The sequence below is a fragment of the Pecten maximus genome, chromosome 8 (genome assembly GCF_902652985.1).
Source record: "Pecten maximus chromosome 8, xPecMax1.1, whole genome shotgun sequence".
NCBI lineage: Eukaryota > Metazoa > Mollusca > Bivalvia > Pectinida > Pectinidae > Pecten > Pecten maximus.
Genome location: NC_047022.1, coordinates 25,652,537 through 25,674,628, shown reverse-complemented (window position 1 = coordinate 25,674,628; position 22,092 = coordinate 25,652,537). Strand labels below are relative to the sequence as shown.

Genomic DNA, 22,092 nt, shown 5'->3' with positions numbered 1-22,092 from the left:
TATTACAATTTATGATTATTCCGAAAAGCAACCATGGATCATACCGGTATTACCTATGATGCTTATACCATGGAGCGATGGTACGACCCCAGTCGTACAGACACAATGCAACAACAGTCTGCCTGGGAAAGTGGGGAACCGTGGAATAAAATCATGAGCCTCGGTACCAATCTAAAACAAACTACTTCAGGGCCTGATGGGAATCGTTACGGAACGTTTTCAGGTGAAACTTTGATAAAAAAAAAAAAAAGTACTTTCAGTCCCTCTTAGCCTCTCTATTTATTTATTTTAAGATTTCGCTATTTTTAGGACATTTTTACAAAATAAATAACACAAATGTTATCATTAATAAAGTATCCGATTTTCAAATGTGAACGGATTAGTAGAATAACCGACTAGCAAGCCCATGATATATAATGTCATTATTTAACATTTATAATAGATGTACATTGTAGAATAGAGGCGGCTATAGGCAGTAACCAACGTTTGTAAATTGATACTCAGTATTGTATTAATTTGAAAAATGAATTTATAATTTATATCCTTAAATAATATCAGTGGACACATGATAGAATACAATTCATAATTAATATTCCTTTTAAATCCTTATTTATGTTTTCATGTTATATGGCCATTCTAGGTAGATCCGGAGTACGCGTGGGAATAGCAGGAGCTGGAGACCCGAGTATTACAGATTTCGGTGATCTCTATGGCAACGTCATGTATTCCGGAAATGGCGGATCCATGGAGGTGAGTGGCAAATGGTCTGAGGATTTATATCAGTAGGGGATATAAATAAGAGAAAAAAAGAAATACAAAATTTAGCCGAGATAAACAAAGTTCACACTTATGATTTTTCTTTTTCTTCATTATATTACCTGAAATCTTTTGACACACACAATATGCATGTTCCGGTAGAAAAATGTGTTCCAATGACTAATTGTTTGAGTTGTCTTGTTCTGTGAGTTAGCAAATGAGGTTATGTAAAGTAACAACATTAAACGAAATTAAGAACCTGTAACTGAGCACGTGGCGTGAAAAAAAACCCAAGGACAAACAACTTAATTGAACTAAAGCTACCAGCGTACGACTGTGAGGTTTGTTATAAAGACAACACACAACACAACCAGTTTACTCAATTCTGAAGGTGTCTATCATGTTTTCGCCAAAGTGGTACGATACAAGTCACGATTCTCTAGCAGGTTTCTAAGTAGTTGTTTATAAATTTCTTATCAATCTCTGAGATTTGCTCAACAGGTACCAATTGTTCGCGGCGCAGCCCTCCTAACACATCTGTTTAACAACGCTAATCCAATCATCTCACCGTTCTGTCTCAGTAGCATCAATGACAAGTCCGTACACTTTGACTGTCCGAAGGAAAATTCAAGTAAGTGATATATTTCACAACGTCAATAATCTTGGTTTTTAGAAGAAAATGTGTGTATTTACAGATACCTTTTTCATAATTAAGAAGGTAATTCATTACTTTATCTTATGTGTTACAAAATGAATTTAAATTAACTGTTGTATGTCAGAGATTCTCCTGCTTGTTTTTTTCGTAATTAATCTGCAAATGTATATGCTTTCCCTCAATGTGTGTTTTAAGAAGGAATCGACAGAGAGCAATAAAGAAGAGGAGGGTACTATCTTATAAATAGAAAGGAACATAGAAAACTTTGTGTTATGCTGAATTTTAAATCTTTTGAAGTATTTGTAATATTTGTTATTTCAATCTAATTTCTATTTTTTTTAGTTATACTACATATGTACGCTCAAATCAAAGTATAACACATAATTCGTGTACAGATACATGTAAATATTCGAAAACATCCATGAATTTCGAAGACAAAGTCGATTGAAAAATCAAATTGAAAGTGAGAAAATTAAAAAGTGAATATCTTTTTAAAACGAATCGATTTAAATAAGTCAAATGGTGTTTGTAACACAATCCCACCCCATCTATTCAGGTTTTAACAGTTAATTTACTGTAATTATCATGTTAATCAATGAGTGTGCTTGTTATATGATTTTGTATGGATGTCACCTCCTGTAAAGAAATTAATATGTTCACCATAAAACAACCACATTATACACTTATACAGCGCTAAAAACCCTTCAAGTCAAATGGTCTACGATATTTATGTGAAAACAGGTGAACAGTTTTCAGGGAACCACTCTCAATTTGAAATGTAACTAGCATGTATAGAATACATGTACTATACTGTGAGGGATCATACAGATTTACAGATACTTTAAAGTGGAAAGGGATTCATTAAACGTAGAGTATGTTGGTGTGTTACTAGTGGCAGATGCCGGAAGTGGCCATATATTCGGAATTTGCAGCGGAGGAACCTTGCATATTATGTTGGATAACTCCAAACCAATAACAGAAATCAATAAAATCCAATGGGCAGCAAGCAGCAGGGGACCAGTGGGGAAGTCACCATACCATGCACAACTGTGACTCTAGCAAATGTCGCCTCAGTAGCGACCTCCGTCACCTACAGATAGACATTCCCAATGCTTCGGGTAACGATATAGATTTTTCTTTTTCTTTAAAGATGTAACATATTGTAATTAGTCATTCATGAATGATGGATACTCGAAGATAAAGTCATCTCTCTAGATGTTTTATGTGTCTCGTTCTCGATATAAATCATGTCTATGCGACCTAAGTTGCGAACAATATTTTCTATATTCTAGACCTTCCTTAAGAGTATGTTTAATGTCACATCTATGCTATAATTTATCGGTGTTTTCATGCAATACAGTCGTATGATATTCTATAACTGGCGTAGAGTAACTATTATTACACGCCATGAGTTAGTTATAAATCTTAACGATTATATCGGTAACATGGGTAAATTTATATCATCATTGTGGCATAACCTAATGTCAATGAGGAAAATCCAACAAAGCAAACTATACATGTTATCATACAATTTCAAATTAGCAGAGACAATTCAAAAATACAAAACTATTTCGTACAGTGTGTTACAATTTATCATTACACAGGTAGGATGGTATTCGCCGTTAACTATATTGGTCACTATATTTTGCCCTGGAATTGGATTGACCATCCCGAGGAGGTCACATGCACAGGAAGGCGAGAAACTAATGACGTCACCAATGATGAAGTGTATAAGAACAAAACTGTTGACGAATCCTATGACGTAGCACACAATAACAAGAGACAAGCAATAACCGAAATACAGTTCGTGGCATCATGTGACCAGAACCACGAAGTAGAAATACGTGTAGATCTTGGCCACCATGATTTACCTGGAATAGCACGTGTAAGATAATAGTCCAAAATTATCATCTCCCCAGATCCGGATAATGTAAAATTAATTCTAGTTAATTGATAATCAAAATGGATGTTTTTTCTTAATTTGTAAAATTACATTATAACAAATGCTAACAATGAATGTACATCACAAACGTTTGGTTGGGAAACAAATTAAAACGATATCAGAAAGGATCATAGGATGGTAGTTATGGTAACAACCTATCCTAATTTCCATGGACTGATAAATGCCAACTGAACAAAGGAATTCAATTTCCCCGCCTTTGTAGTCCTTTAGACCTGTCAACCGCCTATCCGTGTTCTTCTGCTTAAAATGATAGTGCGTTTAACAATAGAATACATTTTCCCTTCTTTCCATTTCTTTATTATTATATTCATACGCCAGTTGTCAGTTATGAGTTGGCAAAGCTCACCTTCAGTTGGTAAGGTCATATAGTAGGAATGCCATAGAGTGATAAATATTGTCGGTAACTAGTTCGTTAACTGTGTCACAATTGCTGCTCGACTTCTGATTACACAGGTCTTGCGTTATAGGTTCAGTGGGCTCTAGAAAACGATAACGAGTGGATAGGTTGTCCTTCTCGATGTGTTCCCATGCGCACGTGTACATACGACAAGTGTACCAGGAATGGACAATACGTCATCATCAAAACACACATGACCGGAAGTCGACTCAAGTTTGTAATTTCACATCTGTGTATAGACATATGTTTGTAATATTATAACTACTTCAATTTGTGATCAAAATCCTTGGAGTAGGCTTGCATTTGTAACTGCAAATGGGTATCAATCGATTTTAATTCTATAACTTAATTAAAGTCGACTCAACTTTTTAATTTCCTTCAATATGCTCTTGTTTTACCGTAAACTCACACACTACTAATGCACCATCTCCAAACACTTATGACATTTGTTTTTACCGACAACCGAATCACCATTATTAAGTTATTAGCATAATGGTAAAAATGTTATGTTTTAATATACTGCCATTAAAAAGGAAGAGTGAGGTTATTATTTATTTCATCAAGAATACAAATATTACGTCCTTCCGTTACTATTTCATCAATATTTTCAAATACGTTTCGTTCTGTCCAAACACAAGTTTGCTAATTATGAATATCAATATATTAGGTAAGTTATCAAGTGAATATATTTTCATGTATAATTGTTTTCTTATATGTTTGCAACATTTGTGAGTAGTCTATATATCTCCCTTTGTTTTAACTCTTTAACTGTAAACCAGCAGGTCATTATGTGACTTGTTGTATTTTAGAGAGTATCGCTATGCAAGTGAGGATGATATACCAAATTTATATATATATATATTATTTCAGGCTAGCTATAAACGTGATCGGACGGACTGTATTGCCATATCAACACTGGATGGAGGAGCCGTACCAGTTAACATGTGGAGGGCCAAGTATCAGTAGCCTCACCTACTTCCAAGGAGGTAAACGTCGGTTCTGTGTCCTTTTTTTCAATTTATCAACTTTCCCATTGATAGGTAATTGTTTATACACACGATAATTACTTATCGTCTACGTTTAACAAAATTGACCCAATTTTGGGTTTCGTTAGGGTATACCTCCTTTTCGATTTTTCTCCTTTTTTTCATATTTGATTTCCATTTTTTACCGTCAAACATTACTGATGGTTTTAGGACAAAACATACATTTTTTATTCTTTATTCCTAGACAGTGTATCAATTTAAATACGCTGTTCACATGGGCATCATCGGATAGAGAAACATTACCTCTGGTGAAAATAGGTTTTTTTTTCATGCAGAGAACATTTCATATATCCTTTGTTGAATGCAATAGCCGATTCAATATGAGGAGGAAATCTGCCGAATTATAATATTGATTCCCAATGGAATCGCTCATGTTGTGAGGGTGAAACACAACCGACCAATCTTTATTTCACATTATTATTTGGTATTACTATGTGGACTTTCGTCAATCTAAATCAAGTTTATCCTTATTCATACTGGACTTTTATCTTTCATTCACTAATGTCTGTCCTTGATGTGATTTCTAAAAACAAATTAAGTGTACATACTCGCTGTGGATTAATTGTTTCACAATTTTGCAGGTGGCGCAGTTACTAAGCAACCAACTCATGCACCAGTAACCAAGCCATCCACCCATGCTCCAGTCACCAATCCACCAACGCATGCACCAATAACAAATGCCCCCACCAATGCCCCTCCAGTCACACAAGTGCCATCGAATTCGCATGGCACACATACGCACAACCATGTAAATATTCAACCAGGCAGAAAGTTCATCATGGAGCTGAATGAGCCTGGTGATGAACTCCCAAATCAAACCAGGAAGTTTATGCTTTATTTCAGTGACTCTGTTACAATGAACATCAACAACGCTGATAATACAATCACCTTTTCGCCACAGTCCGGGGGCGCGTATTCCGGTCTCATGCAGATGGCGTATCTAGGTGCTGGACCAAGGGGAGATCACTCTTATGACAATGTCTTGGACAACAATCTTGGTTTATATTCATATAAACCCATTGCATCATATTGTGCTTCTGATTCGGCGAATAAAGCTTATGTGAATTTCGACTGGAGAGTCAACAATCAATACGCCGCCTCTCCTTCCGGACAACTACTGATGATAACAATGCCTCATCATGTACGTACCACGTCACGAATGACGTCACACTCATTACGATCACGATTGTTTAAACGTTGATTTGTATATAATTTAGTATGGAGTTAATATGTTCCAGGTCGAGGACGTTGTATCCATTCAAAATATTATCCCTTACGATGAGAATAGGTTAATTTTGTTAGCATGAAGAACTTTGTTTTATGATTATAGTGCAAATTTAAGTAACGATTAAGGGGCATCTAAACAGCAAATCCAGCCAAAACAGTTGATATTTTACAAGGCTATGCATCCCTACTAGGGTGCAATTTAATAGAAGTAACTTGATAACATATTGATATGTATCATGTCAAACTGTGGGCCTTGCTGTTGACATTCAATTTGTTCAGTAGTTCGTAAATTTCAACAAAACATGAGAAAAATGCATGTTTCAGGGGGACATAATTCACTCATTTGTATCTCATTTATTGTGCAAAACAGTCATGTCGTTTTGCTCACAAGGGTCTAAAGCACAAAATAGGAGCATTGGTTTGACTAGATTGGACTTTATGATATGTATTAACACTGATTTTATTTAGACCTTGAAATGCAAATGGGGGTTGTGAATAAGATCAGACAATTATGGCATATAAGAAGGTATTTCAAACGTAAAAAATGCTCATATTAGATACTATAGAGAACTCTAGACATGGCAGGAAGACTGTTTTTAGGAAAAAATGTTCATCCGTTGAGTTTGGGGTAAAAGATATATATTTCTGAAAAAGGCCCAAAACTCATCAATTTGACAATTTGTCTTAAAATGGTTATTCTTACTATAACCAGATGTCTTAAATGTATTATATAGGAGCATTTTTAATGGCTGAAATGCCTCCCTTTATGCCATATTTGTGTAATATCATCCACAGCCGCCATTTGCATTTCAAGGTCAAAACTAAATATGTGTTTATACCTGCATAAAGTCAAATCCGGTCAAACAAATGCTCCTACCCTGTGCTATAGACACCTGTGAGCATGACAGATGGGCTATTTTTCAGGTTTGCTTATTTTTGTGGCTTAGAATTATTCCATGCTACAACTTACCACAAAGTAACTCTATAGAAGAAATTGTTAGCATATACATCAAATTATTTGTGATTTTAAGACACTACATGTCCAAACAAACATTTTGGTATATTACATGACTATTTTTGTGCAATTTTTAAGCTATTTATTCGTGTTTGAAATTCAACATTATTCTGCTATATAGATGACCCTTAAGTCAAAGTATTCTTTAGTTTATAAAACTATGATTTCTGATTAAAAAGTGCATAATTGTTAAGAATAAAGTTAACCTTATTTAGAATTGATGAAAAGGGCAAAAGATAAGACCAGGATCCGTATTCATTAACTGTTCTCTTGTCCAAACTCAACTTTTGTGCACTTGTAATTATGCACTCCGATGAGATATGCAGGTTACAACATTCCCAAACAGATATCGTGGTTGCAACAATATTATAATACTTCTCGATGATATCGGAAATAAAAACTTTTCCCGCTGTCTTCATCAACCTACACTTTCAGCAGTCGACATACATCACGGACACTTCGTCATTGAGAAAAACACAGGATATGTATGACACTATGTTACACTCACACAAATATATAATTAACGATAGGGAATTGGAAATATTAACGCTCATATATAACAATGTAGCTTACAAGCTGTGTTCATTGACAAGGTTACAAGTGCATATGACGAGGACGTAGTGACCTTGATCTCCAGTTCCCTACTGTATAGCTGATCGTCATCAATGCAGTATGTTATATAAGAAATCATGTAATGAATATATTCGTTAAAATAAAGTGTAGGTCGCCTAAAGGAAACTTAATGAAAAGAGTAAAAGTTATTATCCTTACATTAATACGGCAGTTTTACTCAAGATAACCAAAGTGCTTCAAGTATTAAATCCTCAAAATTCTCAATTCGACCCGAAGTATCGCTAATTACCGCAAAGACAGGCGGTATTTGTGTATGAAACGTCATTTTACTGTACATTACCAGTAGGCACAAAATCTTATATCATCCTCATTCGGGCATAGATTTTATCAATTGAAATTTTGCAAGTTTCTGATGTCCGAACGAATGAATGCCTCTTTACAGGTCTTTGTTATCTATTTTAGGTTCTTCAAATGGCACAAAGTAGCAACATCAAGGATACGGTTTACGGGTTCAAAGGTTACGAGGGGACAGAATGGCTTCTCGAGATGAACCTTCCGCGTGCGTCCATGGAACCTGACGAAGCTTCTGTCACTAAAATTAAGCAAAATAACAAACAGCTTAGTGTAAGTAATATGTTATTTATCAGCGAGATTACATATATATCTTAATAACCATGATGACAACATACAACGTAGTTACCGACAATCATCTGTATAACCACAATAGTCACACATATTCTTACGTTTACAATCATGCTGACTTCCTATATCGACATGTTTAAAACAAAAAGCTATATTACTGATATTTGTTAGTTATATGAAAATGTTGAATTAAACATGCTCGAAAAATGTTTTTGATTAAAGAACGTCATCGTCGGGTATGACACATTGGTCAATGTTGTTTAAGTAACAGGTTTGTAAGCAATCAGGGAACAAGTTATAAAAATGTATATACATTTATGAATTTATGCAATGACTGTTCGTGTAAAAAAAGATGAGTTATATATATATGTATATTTTCTTATAACTATCAGGACGTTCCTAAATACATCGTACTACTAATGTAGTCTCCTGTTGAATTAATGTATCCGTTGTATCACAAAAACGGAAATCTCCATAACTTTTTATTGAGTGTACAGCGATAGTAAATACTGTACACAAGTTAATAGATGGAATAGTTCACAATGATTGGTAAAGATCGGATAATAAACGCGTCATAACGCGTCATGAAGTTCTACTTCGTTTGTATGAGTTTGAATTTATACATGTATGTCTTTATCTATTTACATATTGTTACTGAAAATAGAATGGCGGATACGTGATCTGATCCAAAATGAAGATAAATGTATCTGTATTTATCTTTTGTTTCCTTTTAAGGAAATGTTGACAGCTATTGCACGCGATGCTTCTGAGCACAATATTGACACGATCTGTAGCCAATGGGATAGTTATGGCCTGGGAAAAGCAATAGCTATGTCAGCAAGGTTGGCAAGCATATCACGAGCATTCGGTACTGACCACTATGAGGATATAGACACACAAATCAAGAATTGTCTAGAAAAGTGGCTTCGTGTCCAAGGTATTTAAGGAGTAACATCAATTATTTTTTCTGTTATACAGTCATAACAGAAAAAACTGGAGTGTACTCTAAATAAAAAGCGAAGCGGTTTATGAAGAGAGTACACTCCAGTTTTTTATGTTATGACTGTATAACAGAAAAAATAATTAATGTTAATTCTTATAATTTAATTTCGTCTTATACACACCAAGATATTTCACTTTCTTTGGCGAACTCTTTTCTGTGATAAATTACTACGCAACGTCATCAGCCAATCAAAAATGACGTTACATTTCGCAACGTCAAAAATTTTGTTATAGAGGTATAACAAAATTATTTCAGCCAATGAAAATGCGCGTTTCATACAAAATTAAATTATCTATATATATTGAGCTCGTAATCCCGTACATTAATCAAAACAATTGAATTAATTTAAAAGTTTCCCTGTGATGATAATTCACTGTGAAGTGTTACTATTGTTTAGAGATTTTCTCTCAGAGCGGTGGACGTTCCCGGTGACATCTGATTATGTGGTATATAAACATTTTGTACATTGTACCTGATGATGATGATATATATATGTTATTTGTGACTTTTCATTGGTATAGACCTGATGATTATAATATTTATATGTTTCTTATGACTTTTTCATTGTGTGATGTATTACTAAATACATTATTGGTCCATATTAACACCAGATACCCTGGCAGACATGTGGAAGTTCCACTATGACACTGTGTGGGGCGGCCTGTTCCTCCGAGCCACTAATAACGCTGATGTTGGCTATGGATATGACTTTGGTTTCCCTTATTACAACGACCACCACTTTCACCTAGGGTACCTTCTGTACGCCATCGCCTACTACGTCAAACACCACCAGGACTGGGGCCAGCGTAAGTAAGAGTGTCCTCATCTCTGTATGATATTGACCATATCAGGAAATATGGATACATATAATGTGTGCGGATCCCCTGGAAAGATACATCCGTTGTTATCAATTAAAGACAACGCGCCTTTTTGACGCTAATGTAATATAAGGAGTGTAGAATCGCGTGAGAGAAGTACATATTGATAAGCATGTTACTTCTGATGGGTTCAATGTGGGTAAAAAAGAAAATAAATCATATTAATGGGATTTTTTATGGTGATAATATAGTTCTAGGTAAAATATCATATTAATGGGATGTTTTATGGTGATAATATAGTTCTAGGAAAAAATTCATATTAATGGGATATTTTATGGTGATAATATAGTTCTAGGTAAAATTCATATTAATGGGATGTTTTATGGTGATAATATAGTTCTAGTTAAAATTCATATTAATGGGATGTTTTATGGTGATAATATAGTTCTAGGTAAAATTCATATTAATGGGATGTTTTATGGTGATAATATAGTTCTAGGTAAAATTCATATTAATGGGATGTTTATGGTGATAATATAATTCTAGGTAAAATATCATATTAATGGGATGTTTTATGGTGATAATATAGTTATAGGTACAATTCATTAAATGGTTCCTTTGATGACTCGTAAACTGAAGCACGCACTTTGAATGACATAAACCGGACAATAACGCCCAATGGGTACTCGTCGTATTTATGCCCCACCCTATATGGGAGCGACTTATATCTTTCAGTTATCATGACACCGAGCTACGTGCTACAAACATTGATAATTAAAGAGCCAGTACTTTCATTATTTTCGTCAGGAATTCTTCTGAACTTAAGACAATTCCTTCTGGAATATTGTTCGCTATTATCAAGTATATGTGGTTACCGAGTACTGTTATACCCAGTTTCGACATGAGGTGTCCTTGAAAAGGTCATTGATCAGGAGTTGGGTGAACACTTCATTAACTACACTTGGGTCGGTTATAGAGTTAATAGTGTAAATACTGTCTGGATGGATTGATTGATATTGTAAAATGATCAGTAGACAAACGACTATAGATGAATCAGAGGAAGACGTGTACACACACACATGTACACACACATATATATATACACATTGTATATATATATATCTTAGCGAGGCATGGCGACTACTTGCTGGACTATGGTGACCGCTAATCACATAGAGAACGAAGAAATATCCATTTTCCGAATAAGGGTGAATGTGTTGTCGTCGGCCTTGTGGTATCCATTAACATTACCATGTAGAGGCAACCAAGTCGATCATGATGAGTCAAGAAAAGGTTAAAGTTACACTATACGAGATATCGTCATTGCTCGCCCACTCACATCGACCATTCCTTTAAATTGGTATTTGATGACGATAATATCATTCTATGTTATATTCATTTGAAAGGGATGTTTGATGACGATCATATTATTCTATATAGAATCATTGCACCTAACGACAAAGATTGTCATCACTCTAGCGGCTTCATTCCGTTTGGGATTTTGATAAATAGGGGATATTAAATGGTTTCCCGTTTAATATAACATATACATTATATTTCACGAGTATGAAAGAATATCGATATTTTCACGAGTGCGAAGCACGAGTGAAAAATATCGAAACAGTCTCTCATACGAGTGGAATATACACAATGTATGTTATATTTGACGGGAAACCATTCAATATCTTTTTTATTGCATTTCATTAACTTAAAAACAAAATTTAAAAAAAATCGAAAAATTAATAGTGTCAAAAAGTGCGGGAATCAGTCATCTCTTTGTGATGTTACTCCGCGTCAACATGACGGCGCCATTTTGAAAGGACTGATCAACACAAAGCGTTTTCTGCTGTTATAGGATAATCTGCATTTGTCAAAAACTAGTCTGAAAATTTCAGAAATACAGCAAAATAACAAATTTATCTATCTCCGCTTCGTTTGAAAAAATCGGTAAGTTTTAACGAGGTGAATACAAAGGTCCACTCTGCATGATTGGTCAAAAACGGAAAACTTATATTTTCACTGCAAAACTTATATTTTCACTGCTGAACGCTGCAGTGAAAATATAAGTTTTATTAGCTTGATAAATTTCTATATTGCACTGGCAAAAATGCAATAAAACTATATATCACACAAGATACAGGACCGTATCTTCTCGAACAAGTTTAGGTTTCACGGTTTTCGGGTCACCGTTGCTATTTTAAGTGGGGCCGGTAGGGGACATGTATCGCTTTATCAAAACCCAGAATCCTTTTTCAACATCACACTCATTTTAAACGGATCTTTGGTGACGAATGATATCATAATAATTATAACATCCATTACATGGAATCTTTGATGACGATAATATTATTTTGTTTTTTATTTATTTCAATTTAATCTATTTATTCAAATTGACGAATTAGCAATTCACTTATGGACACTATTCCCCTTTGTTAATCAGAATATATTGGATAAACACGTAACGTCCTGTAAGGCCCTGTTGGTTATTCCAGAAATAAGCATTTTTGACACATATAAGATTTTATTTCTGTGAACCTGAAATTGTCGCTCATTAAAACAAACTTGATCTCCCTTCATGCAAGCATAGTACTACTGGCATAATATCACTCTAAGCATTTCACTCCATATTTGAACATACTTGATAGCTGCTTCCATTATACCAGATTCCATGGAGACAACACCGCTATGGATACATTGAATTGTATAACTTATAGGATTTTTGTTGGTGGTATTTCGTAATTGATTATCATTTGGTGTTACTTTCTCTATAGCATATTGAATTGTACTTAAATTAAAAGGTCGTCTACGGTTTTAGTAATGTTAGGATAAAAATTCTTCTCTTTTAAAATAAATTATGTTTATTAAGTAATAAGAAAAAATGTGTAAACATTTAGATACACTTATTTCAGAGCACAAAGAACGTGTGTATGCCCTTGCTAGAGATGTCGGTAACCCGAGTTATATGGACAAATATTTTCCCGTTGTTCGCCATAAGGACGTGTACATGGGCTTCTCCTGGGCTACGGGCGTGGTTCCAGGCCAGAGACAAGAAGAATCGTCCTCGGAAGTAGGTTTATTTGCATTGGGATTTTACAGATATGTCGGACATATTAAACGGAGTATTCAAGACATATACAATTGAAACGTTCTAAATAGTATGCATGTAAGGATTTCTTCTGGGATATAGATAAACAAAGTAGAGGACATTTCTCTCAGAGATGATACTTACTCATACGGGGATGTTCTTGTTAAACGAAAGAGATATTCTTGAAATGACGAACGAGTTTTAATGTATATGTAATGGCAGGCTTCTGCAGGGGTGGGTACAAAATTAATAGTAGTGTCATGTATGTTAAATATAATAATTTATTTTCATTCTGTCTTTGAAAGGCAAAAACGAATATCGTTTAAGTATGATATCCGGGATTTCTTTCCGGGTGTAATGTGCACAGGAGGAAGTTGTTATGGATGACCTGGAATAGGACGATTTATTTCGAACAAGTGGCAATACGCTTCTCGTGTCCATTTCTGAATCATGTTTCTTTAAACTGTTTCCAGGCATTGAACTGTTATCATGGCCTCGCTGCCTTGGGAGATGCTTACAATGACGACGTATTGAAGAAGACCGGTCAGGTGACGCTTGCCACGGAGATTGAATCCGTAAAGGAATACTTTCATGTGCGGAACCATAACGAGGCTCACTTTCCACCAATCATCAGAGGTTATGGAGCAGTAGGACAGATCGCTGAGGATAACTTTTACGTTTACACCCTGAACTGGCCGTGCGCACCTAATGTATTCCCGATGAGACATGCATGTCTAATTGGTATACAGATAATACCCATTACAGCCGCGTCAAAGTACTGGATGGATCAGGTCAGTTTGAACACTTTTTTGTGCATCTTGTTTCTTTTTTTCTGTGACACACGTGCCTCTAATGTGCAAACAGATAACACCCTTTACAGACGCGTTGAATACAGACGTATCAGGTCAGATGTGAAGGTCGTTTACAAAGGGTCGGATTCCTTCGAAATTTGACGATATTTCTTTTCCGTACCATCGGAATTACTTCATCATCGAGCATCTCTCTATATTACCAATACGTACACAACGGACATTGTGTGTTGGGATCGAGTAGGTATATTGGGCCTTCATGTGTTGCTATGTTATGTTTATTTATATATCTGCATTTCAAAGATGGAGTTATAATTTGCAAACCGCGCGCACATCATTTAATCTATTAATATCCATTACACTTTCCTTGTATAAACTTCAACACTACCAAATGTATAAATTATGTTAACCTTCTGCACATGCGTGAGACTACTCTCCTTGCAGAGATGTTCTAAAACGAGTCGGGAAGTTTGCTGTTTTCCTGTTTATCTATACTCCTTACCAGTGGCGTAGGAAGCTGGGGGGCAGCCCCCCCCCCCCCCCCCCCCCCCCCCCCTTTTTTTTTTTTACAGTGGGGGCAAACATATCTTTTTGCCCCCCACCCCCACCCCACCCCCCCACCCCTATTTGACACCCAAAATCTTAAAAAGGGAAAAAACTAACGAATTTTGATATTTATTTCGATAATATCTGTAAAATTTCGAACCGAAAATGTTTTCTCGAAGGCAACGATAAAAACTTTATCTTGTACATCTGAAACATTCTGACTTTTATACTAGTATATCAACCCTCATACCTGTGTGTCGGTCGTCTGCACTAGTCTGATAAGTCAAATTTATATCTTAATAAGAAATTTTGCTTAACTTCATCAGATAGATTCGATAAGTTGATAATTTGTGAAGTTGATTGATTTCACAATGAGAACAAGACAGAAACACAAAATGGATAAGAATGCGATTTTAACGTGAATAGAGTAATACTAATTACAAACAGCTACGAATGATGGAAACACCGTATAAAACATGAAACGGCACTGGCATCTGTTGTCAACAAATTAGCAGCATATAGGGTTCGCTTTAGATACACATTCTATCAGATTTGAAATCATGCTTTTTAAAAAAGATCAGACAGCATCTTCATATATAATTCAATCTGTTTTAAGTATCAGCTAATAAAACACATGTTACCTTAAATATATATAGTATATATCATATCCCAGAAACATGTATAAAGAAGGTAATTAAGTTTTGGTTTTATAATGATAACAGCCTAGCATAACAAAGCTAGTGTTTTCGGTCCTGATCTACATTGCGTTAACATTTATTTTGATGCTGTCTCTAGAACAAATACACGTATAGGTAGAAAAGGCTTTAGGCGTATTACTCGAGGGGGAAGTAGGAAGAGTTTGATTAGCAATGGAGTGGTAACTTTTGTCTGATAACATTCAGAATGGTATAATCCATATCAAAGAGTGAGAAGAAGGTGATATCTAGAGGTATAGAGTATAGCATTATCTGTCTTTGATATGGTTATTTAACGCATTGCTGGTCCCGTCATTGTTTTAATGAATTATGCATGCCCCGCAGGGCCTTTATAGTAGATGTCGTTATTATGACGTAAGCTACTGAAAATATAATTACCGAACTCTAGCCTAATTGTGTCGGATTTTTGGTTCAGTAAGCAGTGGCGTAGGAAGTCGTCATGATAATTTATGTAGTACAAAATAAGTTATTTTCGCAAATCAGGATTATATTAATTATTTATAGTAAAACATGAATCACTAGGCGCGGATCCAGGATAAGCTTGACTAAAGAGTACAGTTGCCCCCCCCCCCCCCCCCCCCCCCCCCTACGCCACTGTATAGACTGTAGACATGGAGGGTGACTTGACTGTAGGGTAGGTATATCAGGTATGGGGAGTGATAGTATAGACTGTAGACATGGAGGGTGACTTGACTGTAGGGTAGGTAAATCAGGTATGAGGAGTGGTAGTATAGATTGTAGACATGGAGGGTGACTTGACTGTAGGATGTAGGTAAATCAGGTGTGGGGAGTGATAGTATAGACTGTAGACATGGAGGGTGACTTGACTGTAGGATGTAGGTAAATCAGGTGTGGGGAGTGATAGTATAGATTGTAGACATGGAGGGTGACTTGACTGTAGGATGTAGGTAAATCAGGTATGGGGAGTGATAGTATAGATTGTAGACATGGAGGGTGACTTGACTGTAGGATGTAGGTAAATCAGGTGTGGGGGGTGATAGTATAGACTGTAGACATGGAGGGTGACTTGACTGTAGGATGTAGGTAAATCAGGTATGGGGAGTGATAGTATAGACTGTAGACATGGAGGGTGACTTGACTGTAGGATGTAGGTAAATCAGGTATGGGGAGTGATAGTATAGACTGTAGACATGGAGGGTGACTTGACTGTAGGATGTAGGTATATCAGGTATGGGGAGTGATAGTATAGACTGTAGACATGGAGGGTGACTTGACTGTAGGGTAGGTATATCAGGTATGGGGAGTGATAGTATAGACTGTAGACATGGAGGGTGACTTGACTGTAGGATGTAGGTATATCAGGTATGGGGAGTGATAGTATAGACTGTAGACATGGAGGGTGACTTGACTGTAGGGTGTAGGTAAATCAGGTATGGGGAGTGATAGTATAGACTGTAGACATGGAGGGTGCCTTGACTGTGGGATGTAGGTATATCAGGTATGGGGAGTGATAGTATAGACTGTAGACATGGAGGGTGACTTGACTGTAGGATGTAGGTATATCAGGTATGGGGAGTGATAGTATAGACTGTAGACATGGAGGGTGACTTGACTGTAGGATGTATGTATATCAGGTATGGGGAGTGATAGTATAGACTGTAGACATGGAGGGTGACTTGACTGTAGGATGTAGGTAAATCAGGTATGGGTAGTGATAGTATAGACTGTAGACATGGAGGGTGACTTGACTGTGGGGTGTAGGTAAATCAGGTATGGGGAGTGATAGTATAGACTGTAGACATGGAGGGTGACTTGACTGTAGGATGTAGGTAAATCAGGTGTGGGGGGTGATAGTATAGACTGTAGACATGGAGGGTGACTTGACTGTGGGGTGTAGGTAAATCAGGTATGGGGAGTGATAGTATAGACTGTAGACATGGAGGGTGACTTGACTGTGGGGTGTAGGTAAATCAGGTATGGGGAGTGATAGTATAGACTGTAGACATGGAGGGTGACTTGACTGTAGGATGTAGGTAAATCAGGTATGGGGAGTGATAGTATAGACTGTAGACATGGAGGGTGACTTGACTGTAGGGTGTAGGTAAATCAGGTATGGGGAGTGATAGTATAGACTGTAGACATGGAGGGTGACTTGACTGTAGGATGTAGGTAAATCAGGTATGGGGATTAATAGTATAGACTGTGGACATGGAGGGTGCCTTGACTGTAGGATGTAGGTATATCAGGTATGGGGATTAATAGTATAGACTGTGGACATGGAGGGTGCCTTGACTGTAGGGTGTAAGTTGATCAGGAATGATGACTGAAAAGTGTTGATACAGCGGTGAGAGTTAATGGTATAGTGGGGTAGCTTTACAGTATCGAGTGGGCCATTAAATATAGAGAGTAGCTTAATGAGGAAGGGTAAGGAATGGTTAATATGAAGTATGGAGGCATTAGGAATTGGTGAATAGGGTAAAGGGTAGTAAGGATAAGTAAAGATTTGAAAGTTTGACAGGAAAACTGACTAAAGATGAAATGGAGAAGTATAATCATTTAAGCTTCCCGCCATAAAGTAATCACAGGTTTCCTGTTGTCCATCTGTCCTTCACAAAGTCAGCCAAGAGATCGTCGTGTAAACAGGTATCGATATTCTGTGTGAAAATTCATTTGGTATCAATGCTGTTCAGTCAATTTGTAACTTTTTCTTAACTTATTTGTCCACGAGGTATATGTTGAAAGCTCTAGTAAGAACAGAAAATTTCTCCCGTGATTAAACCTCAATGCTGCTTAGGAAAATGCACATTTTTAGCTCACCTGGCCCGAAGGGCCGGTGAGCTTATGCCATGGCGCAGCGTCCGTCGTCCGTCAACATTTTCTTTAAATTGCTACTAGTCCTAAAGTATTGAATGGATTTTCACCAAATCTGCTCAGGAACATCCTTAGGGGAAGGGGGAAAGAGTTTGTATAAATATTGATTCTGACCCCCAAGGGGCCTGAAGAGTGGGGCAAAATAGGGTAAATAGAGATTTGTCTTTATATCACTACTAGTCATGAAGTTCTAAATGGAAATCAACCAAATTTGGTCAGGAAGGGGGAAAGAGTTTGTATAAATATTCACTCTGACCCCATGGGGCCAAAGGGGCAGGGCCAAATAGGGGAAAAAGAAGAAATTCCTTTAAATCACTACAGTACTAGTCATAAAGTTATGAATGGATTTGAACCCAATTTGGTGAAAAGGGAACAGATTTTGCATAAATGGTTACTGTAACCCTCCATCCCATAACTATGTATAGCATCGCTGGACGTTAAGGGATAAACACAAATCTTATGTAAAAATAGGACCAAGGATCTTTCCCCACCCTAAGTGACTTAGTTTCTTTAAACACAATTACGTTGTAAAAATCATCCGTAGGGTCTTTCAGTCCCTTTGAGAGTATATGTATTAACAAATTGAACATGAACATTATTTTGACATTTTGTCAAATCCAACCTGGTAAGGGATACAGGTCCCATGGGCCTCTTGTTTTTTTGGTTTTTTTTGTTTGTATTTTTGACATGCTTATAGCTTTGGCTTTATTTATTTCCGTTTCCAACAGAGGGAGGGAGGCCGTGTTATAATCAATGTCTTTGTCTATATTACAGGATTGGGCATCTCATATAAAAAACTCGTGTACTCAAGCTATCCATCCAGAAACTGCACCCGATTTCCATCTGACTAACCCCGGGGATATGGGGAAACTTGACTCGGTAAGCTTTTTCATATTATTTTTCGCGAGAAAAAATGTCCTTTTGAATTATTTTTTGGTTAAATTACCGTTAGATTTGTCGAATGTTTTAAAATTATTGTTGTTATGGCCACCAAACCTATAATTTACAACATTGGTGTTTAAGATTTTCCCACGATTATCAAGCTAATAATGCAACGATATTTTTGCAGTCGCACGTTCACGACTTTCCCTGATATTTTTTTTTCCCAACCAACAAAACAAAATACGGCATATTGATATACACAGTGGTCCAACGGAAATCGGACACTTTCTTCTCCCTGACAATATTTATATGTGTTACTGAAACATTTTATAAAAAGTCAAAAAGTTAAAGTCATAGCATCAACCATATACGTGTGAAAAATATACGTCCAGTTTTCAGGGAAACGAATCTCAATATGAAAAAATGAATTTAAACAATACATCAATATACCTTACTTTTTGTTTTCAATGTCATAATAGAAATTAAGGAGATATTGGTGATTGCTTTTCTGCCAACTCATAAACATTTCAGACGGAATATTCAATAAACCGCTTTTTCATTGCAAATTATATAGTTTTTGTAGTTTTATCAATGAAAACAGACGATGTTTTAGTAGGGGAATATCGTAGATCCATTGTGTTGAAATAAAAACAACAGTTTGCACTAAACGCTGTTGAAACAAACATGCACTTATAGGTAATCGTTAGTCCTCGTGCCTTACAAGGTGAGATCTTTCCACGACGCCATAGGAATAAGTGTCCCTCCCATTAGTGTGTTTATATCATGACTATCATTACCATACATGTAACAAAAACAGCAGAGAATACCGAGGAAGTAACGAAACCATAACTCTATCTACCAACACATGGTGACCTTTGAAAACTTTCCATGCGAATATGACCAGGTGTTCCGAATGATAAACATCGTATGTTTCATTGACGACGCCCGCTATACGAATCTAGGTCAAATCGTGGTTAAGTCGCATCCTCAAAGAGAGAACTAGGGTGGAGACAACGAAACCACCAGGCTTATCAACAAGCATCGAACACGGCTATATATCACTCAAATGAACCTCAAACTGTAAACCCCTCAGTTCCAGTAAGCGACTTGTAAGTGGACCAATGTTATTTATTTGAACAATCTTGACCGTGTTTTGTTCCAGCATGACTTGTTATTGTTTAAACATTCTTCAACCATGAGGTTTTGAAGTTGGGTAAAGGTCGTTCATTTGAACAAACTTGATAATCCTTCATCCAAGCTTATCATTAGCCAAATATCATAACTCTGAGCCAGTCGTTTATTTTGAAGATGTTTTTAAGAATTATTTAGCACAACTTATCAAAGCTCTAGTCTGTAATGTTGTTTATAATTTTTTGATATGAGAGTCCGTCTTTTCTACATGTTAGTAAACATAGTCAGAAGTGATTTTCACATTTGACCTTAAAAATCAAGTAGCCAGAGTTGCAGGTAAGCTAAATATTGATGTACGGTGTATAAGAAACGTCACATGTGTCTATTGTGTTTTCTAAGTAGTTGTCAAATCAACAATTAGGTCTGTAACTATTTTGTTATCACAGCATGATAAAGATAATTAATTAGGAGTTCAAAAAGCAGTTTCGGATAAAAATAATCATAACATGGAACTTGATATTGGATTATTTTTCAGGGCTGGGCGGCATTCTGTTATGCAGGCATGGCTCCATATGATGATACACATATGCAAATGGCTGCCGACTTTGTCAAGAATAAAGGCCCAAGGCAGTTAGTAGGAGGAACTGGTGCCGCCAGTACCTTACTCTTTATATACGGACGTACATAGTATAACTCAACAACAACACTGGCTAGAAATATCTCATTTGTCTCTACCAACAATAATCACCAAAACTACTGTTTATATACGGACGTACATAGTATACCTCAACAACAACACTGGCCAGAGATATCTCATTTGTCTCTACCAACAATAATCACCAAAACTACTGTTTATATACGGACGTACATAGTATACCTCAACAACAACACTGGCCAGAGATATCTCATTTGTCTCTACCAACAATAATCACCAAAACTACTGTTTATATACGGACGGACAAAGTATACCTCAATGACACTGGTCACAGATATCTCATTTGTCTCTACCAACAATAATCACCAAATCTACTGTTTATATACGGACGGACAATAATCACCAAAACTACTGTTTATATACGGACGGACATAGTATACCTCAACAACAACACTGGCCAGAGATATCTCATTTGTCTCTACCAACAATAATCACCAAAACTACTGTTTATATACGGACGGACAAAATATACCTCAATCACACTGGTCACAGATATCTCATTTGTCTCTACCAACAATAATCACCAAAACTACTGTTTATATACGGACGGACAATAATCACCAAAACTACTGTTTATATACGGCCGGACAATACTCACCAAAACTACTGTTTATATACGGACGGACATAGTATACCTCAACAACGACACTGGTCACAGATATCTCATTTGTCTCTACCAACAATAATCACCAAAACTACTGTTTATATACGGACGGACATAGTATACCTCAACAACAACACTGGCCAGAGATATCTCATTTGTCTCTACCAACAATAATCACCAAAACTACTGTTTATATACGGCCGGACAATACTCACCAAAACTACTGTTTATATACGGACGGACATAGTATACCTCAACAACAACACTGGCCAGAGATATCTCATTTGTCTCTACCAACAATAATCACCAAAACTACTGTTTATATACGGACGGACAAAGTATACCTCAATGACACTGGTCACAGATATCTCATTTGTCTCTACCAACAATAATCACCAAAACTACTGTTTATATACGGACGGACAATAATCACCAAAACTACTGTTTATATACGGACGGACATAGTATACCTCAACGACACTGGTCACAGATATCCCATTTGTCTCTACCAACAATAATCACCAAAACTACTGTTTATATACGGACGGACAATAATCACCAAAACTACTGTTTATATACGGACGGACATAGTATATCTGAATAACAACACTGGTCACAGATATCTCATTTGTCTCTACCAACAATAATCACCAAAACTACTGTTTATATACGGACGG

At 36.3% G+C, this 22,092-nt stretch overlaps 1 protein-coding gene across 1 annotated transcript; it reads left to right on the top strand.

Annotated features, from left to right (window-relative positions):
* Positions 1-28: 28 nt before the first annotated feature.
* On the top strand, positions 29-21,431 carry LOC117333262 (the record flags this gene model as incomplete). Its single annotated transcript, XM_033892477.1, is given in 16 exon segments — positions 29-223; positions 641-750; positions 1,258-1,387; positions 2,304-2,425; positions 2,427-2,529; positions 3,016-3,296; positions 3,842-3,984; positions 4,642-4,757; positions 5,399-5,958; positions 8,095-8,256; positions 9,010-9,211; positions 9,889-10,083; positions 13,005-13,162; positions 13,654-13,971; positions 18,858-18,962; positions 20,632-21,431. Coding segments are annotated over 16 exon segments (3,053 nt in total), but the record flags the coding sequence as incomplete, so codon positions are not given.
* Between the last annotated feature and the right edge of the window lie 661 nt (positions 21,432-22,092).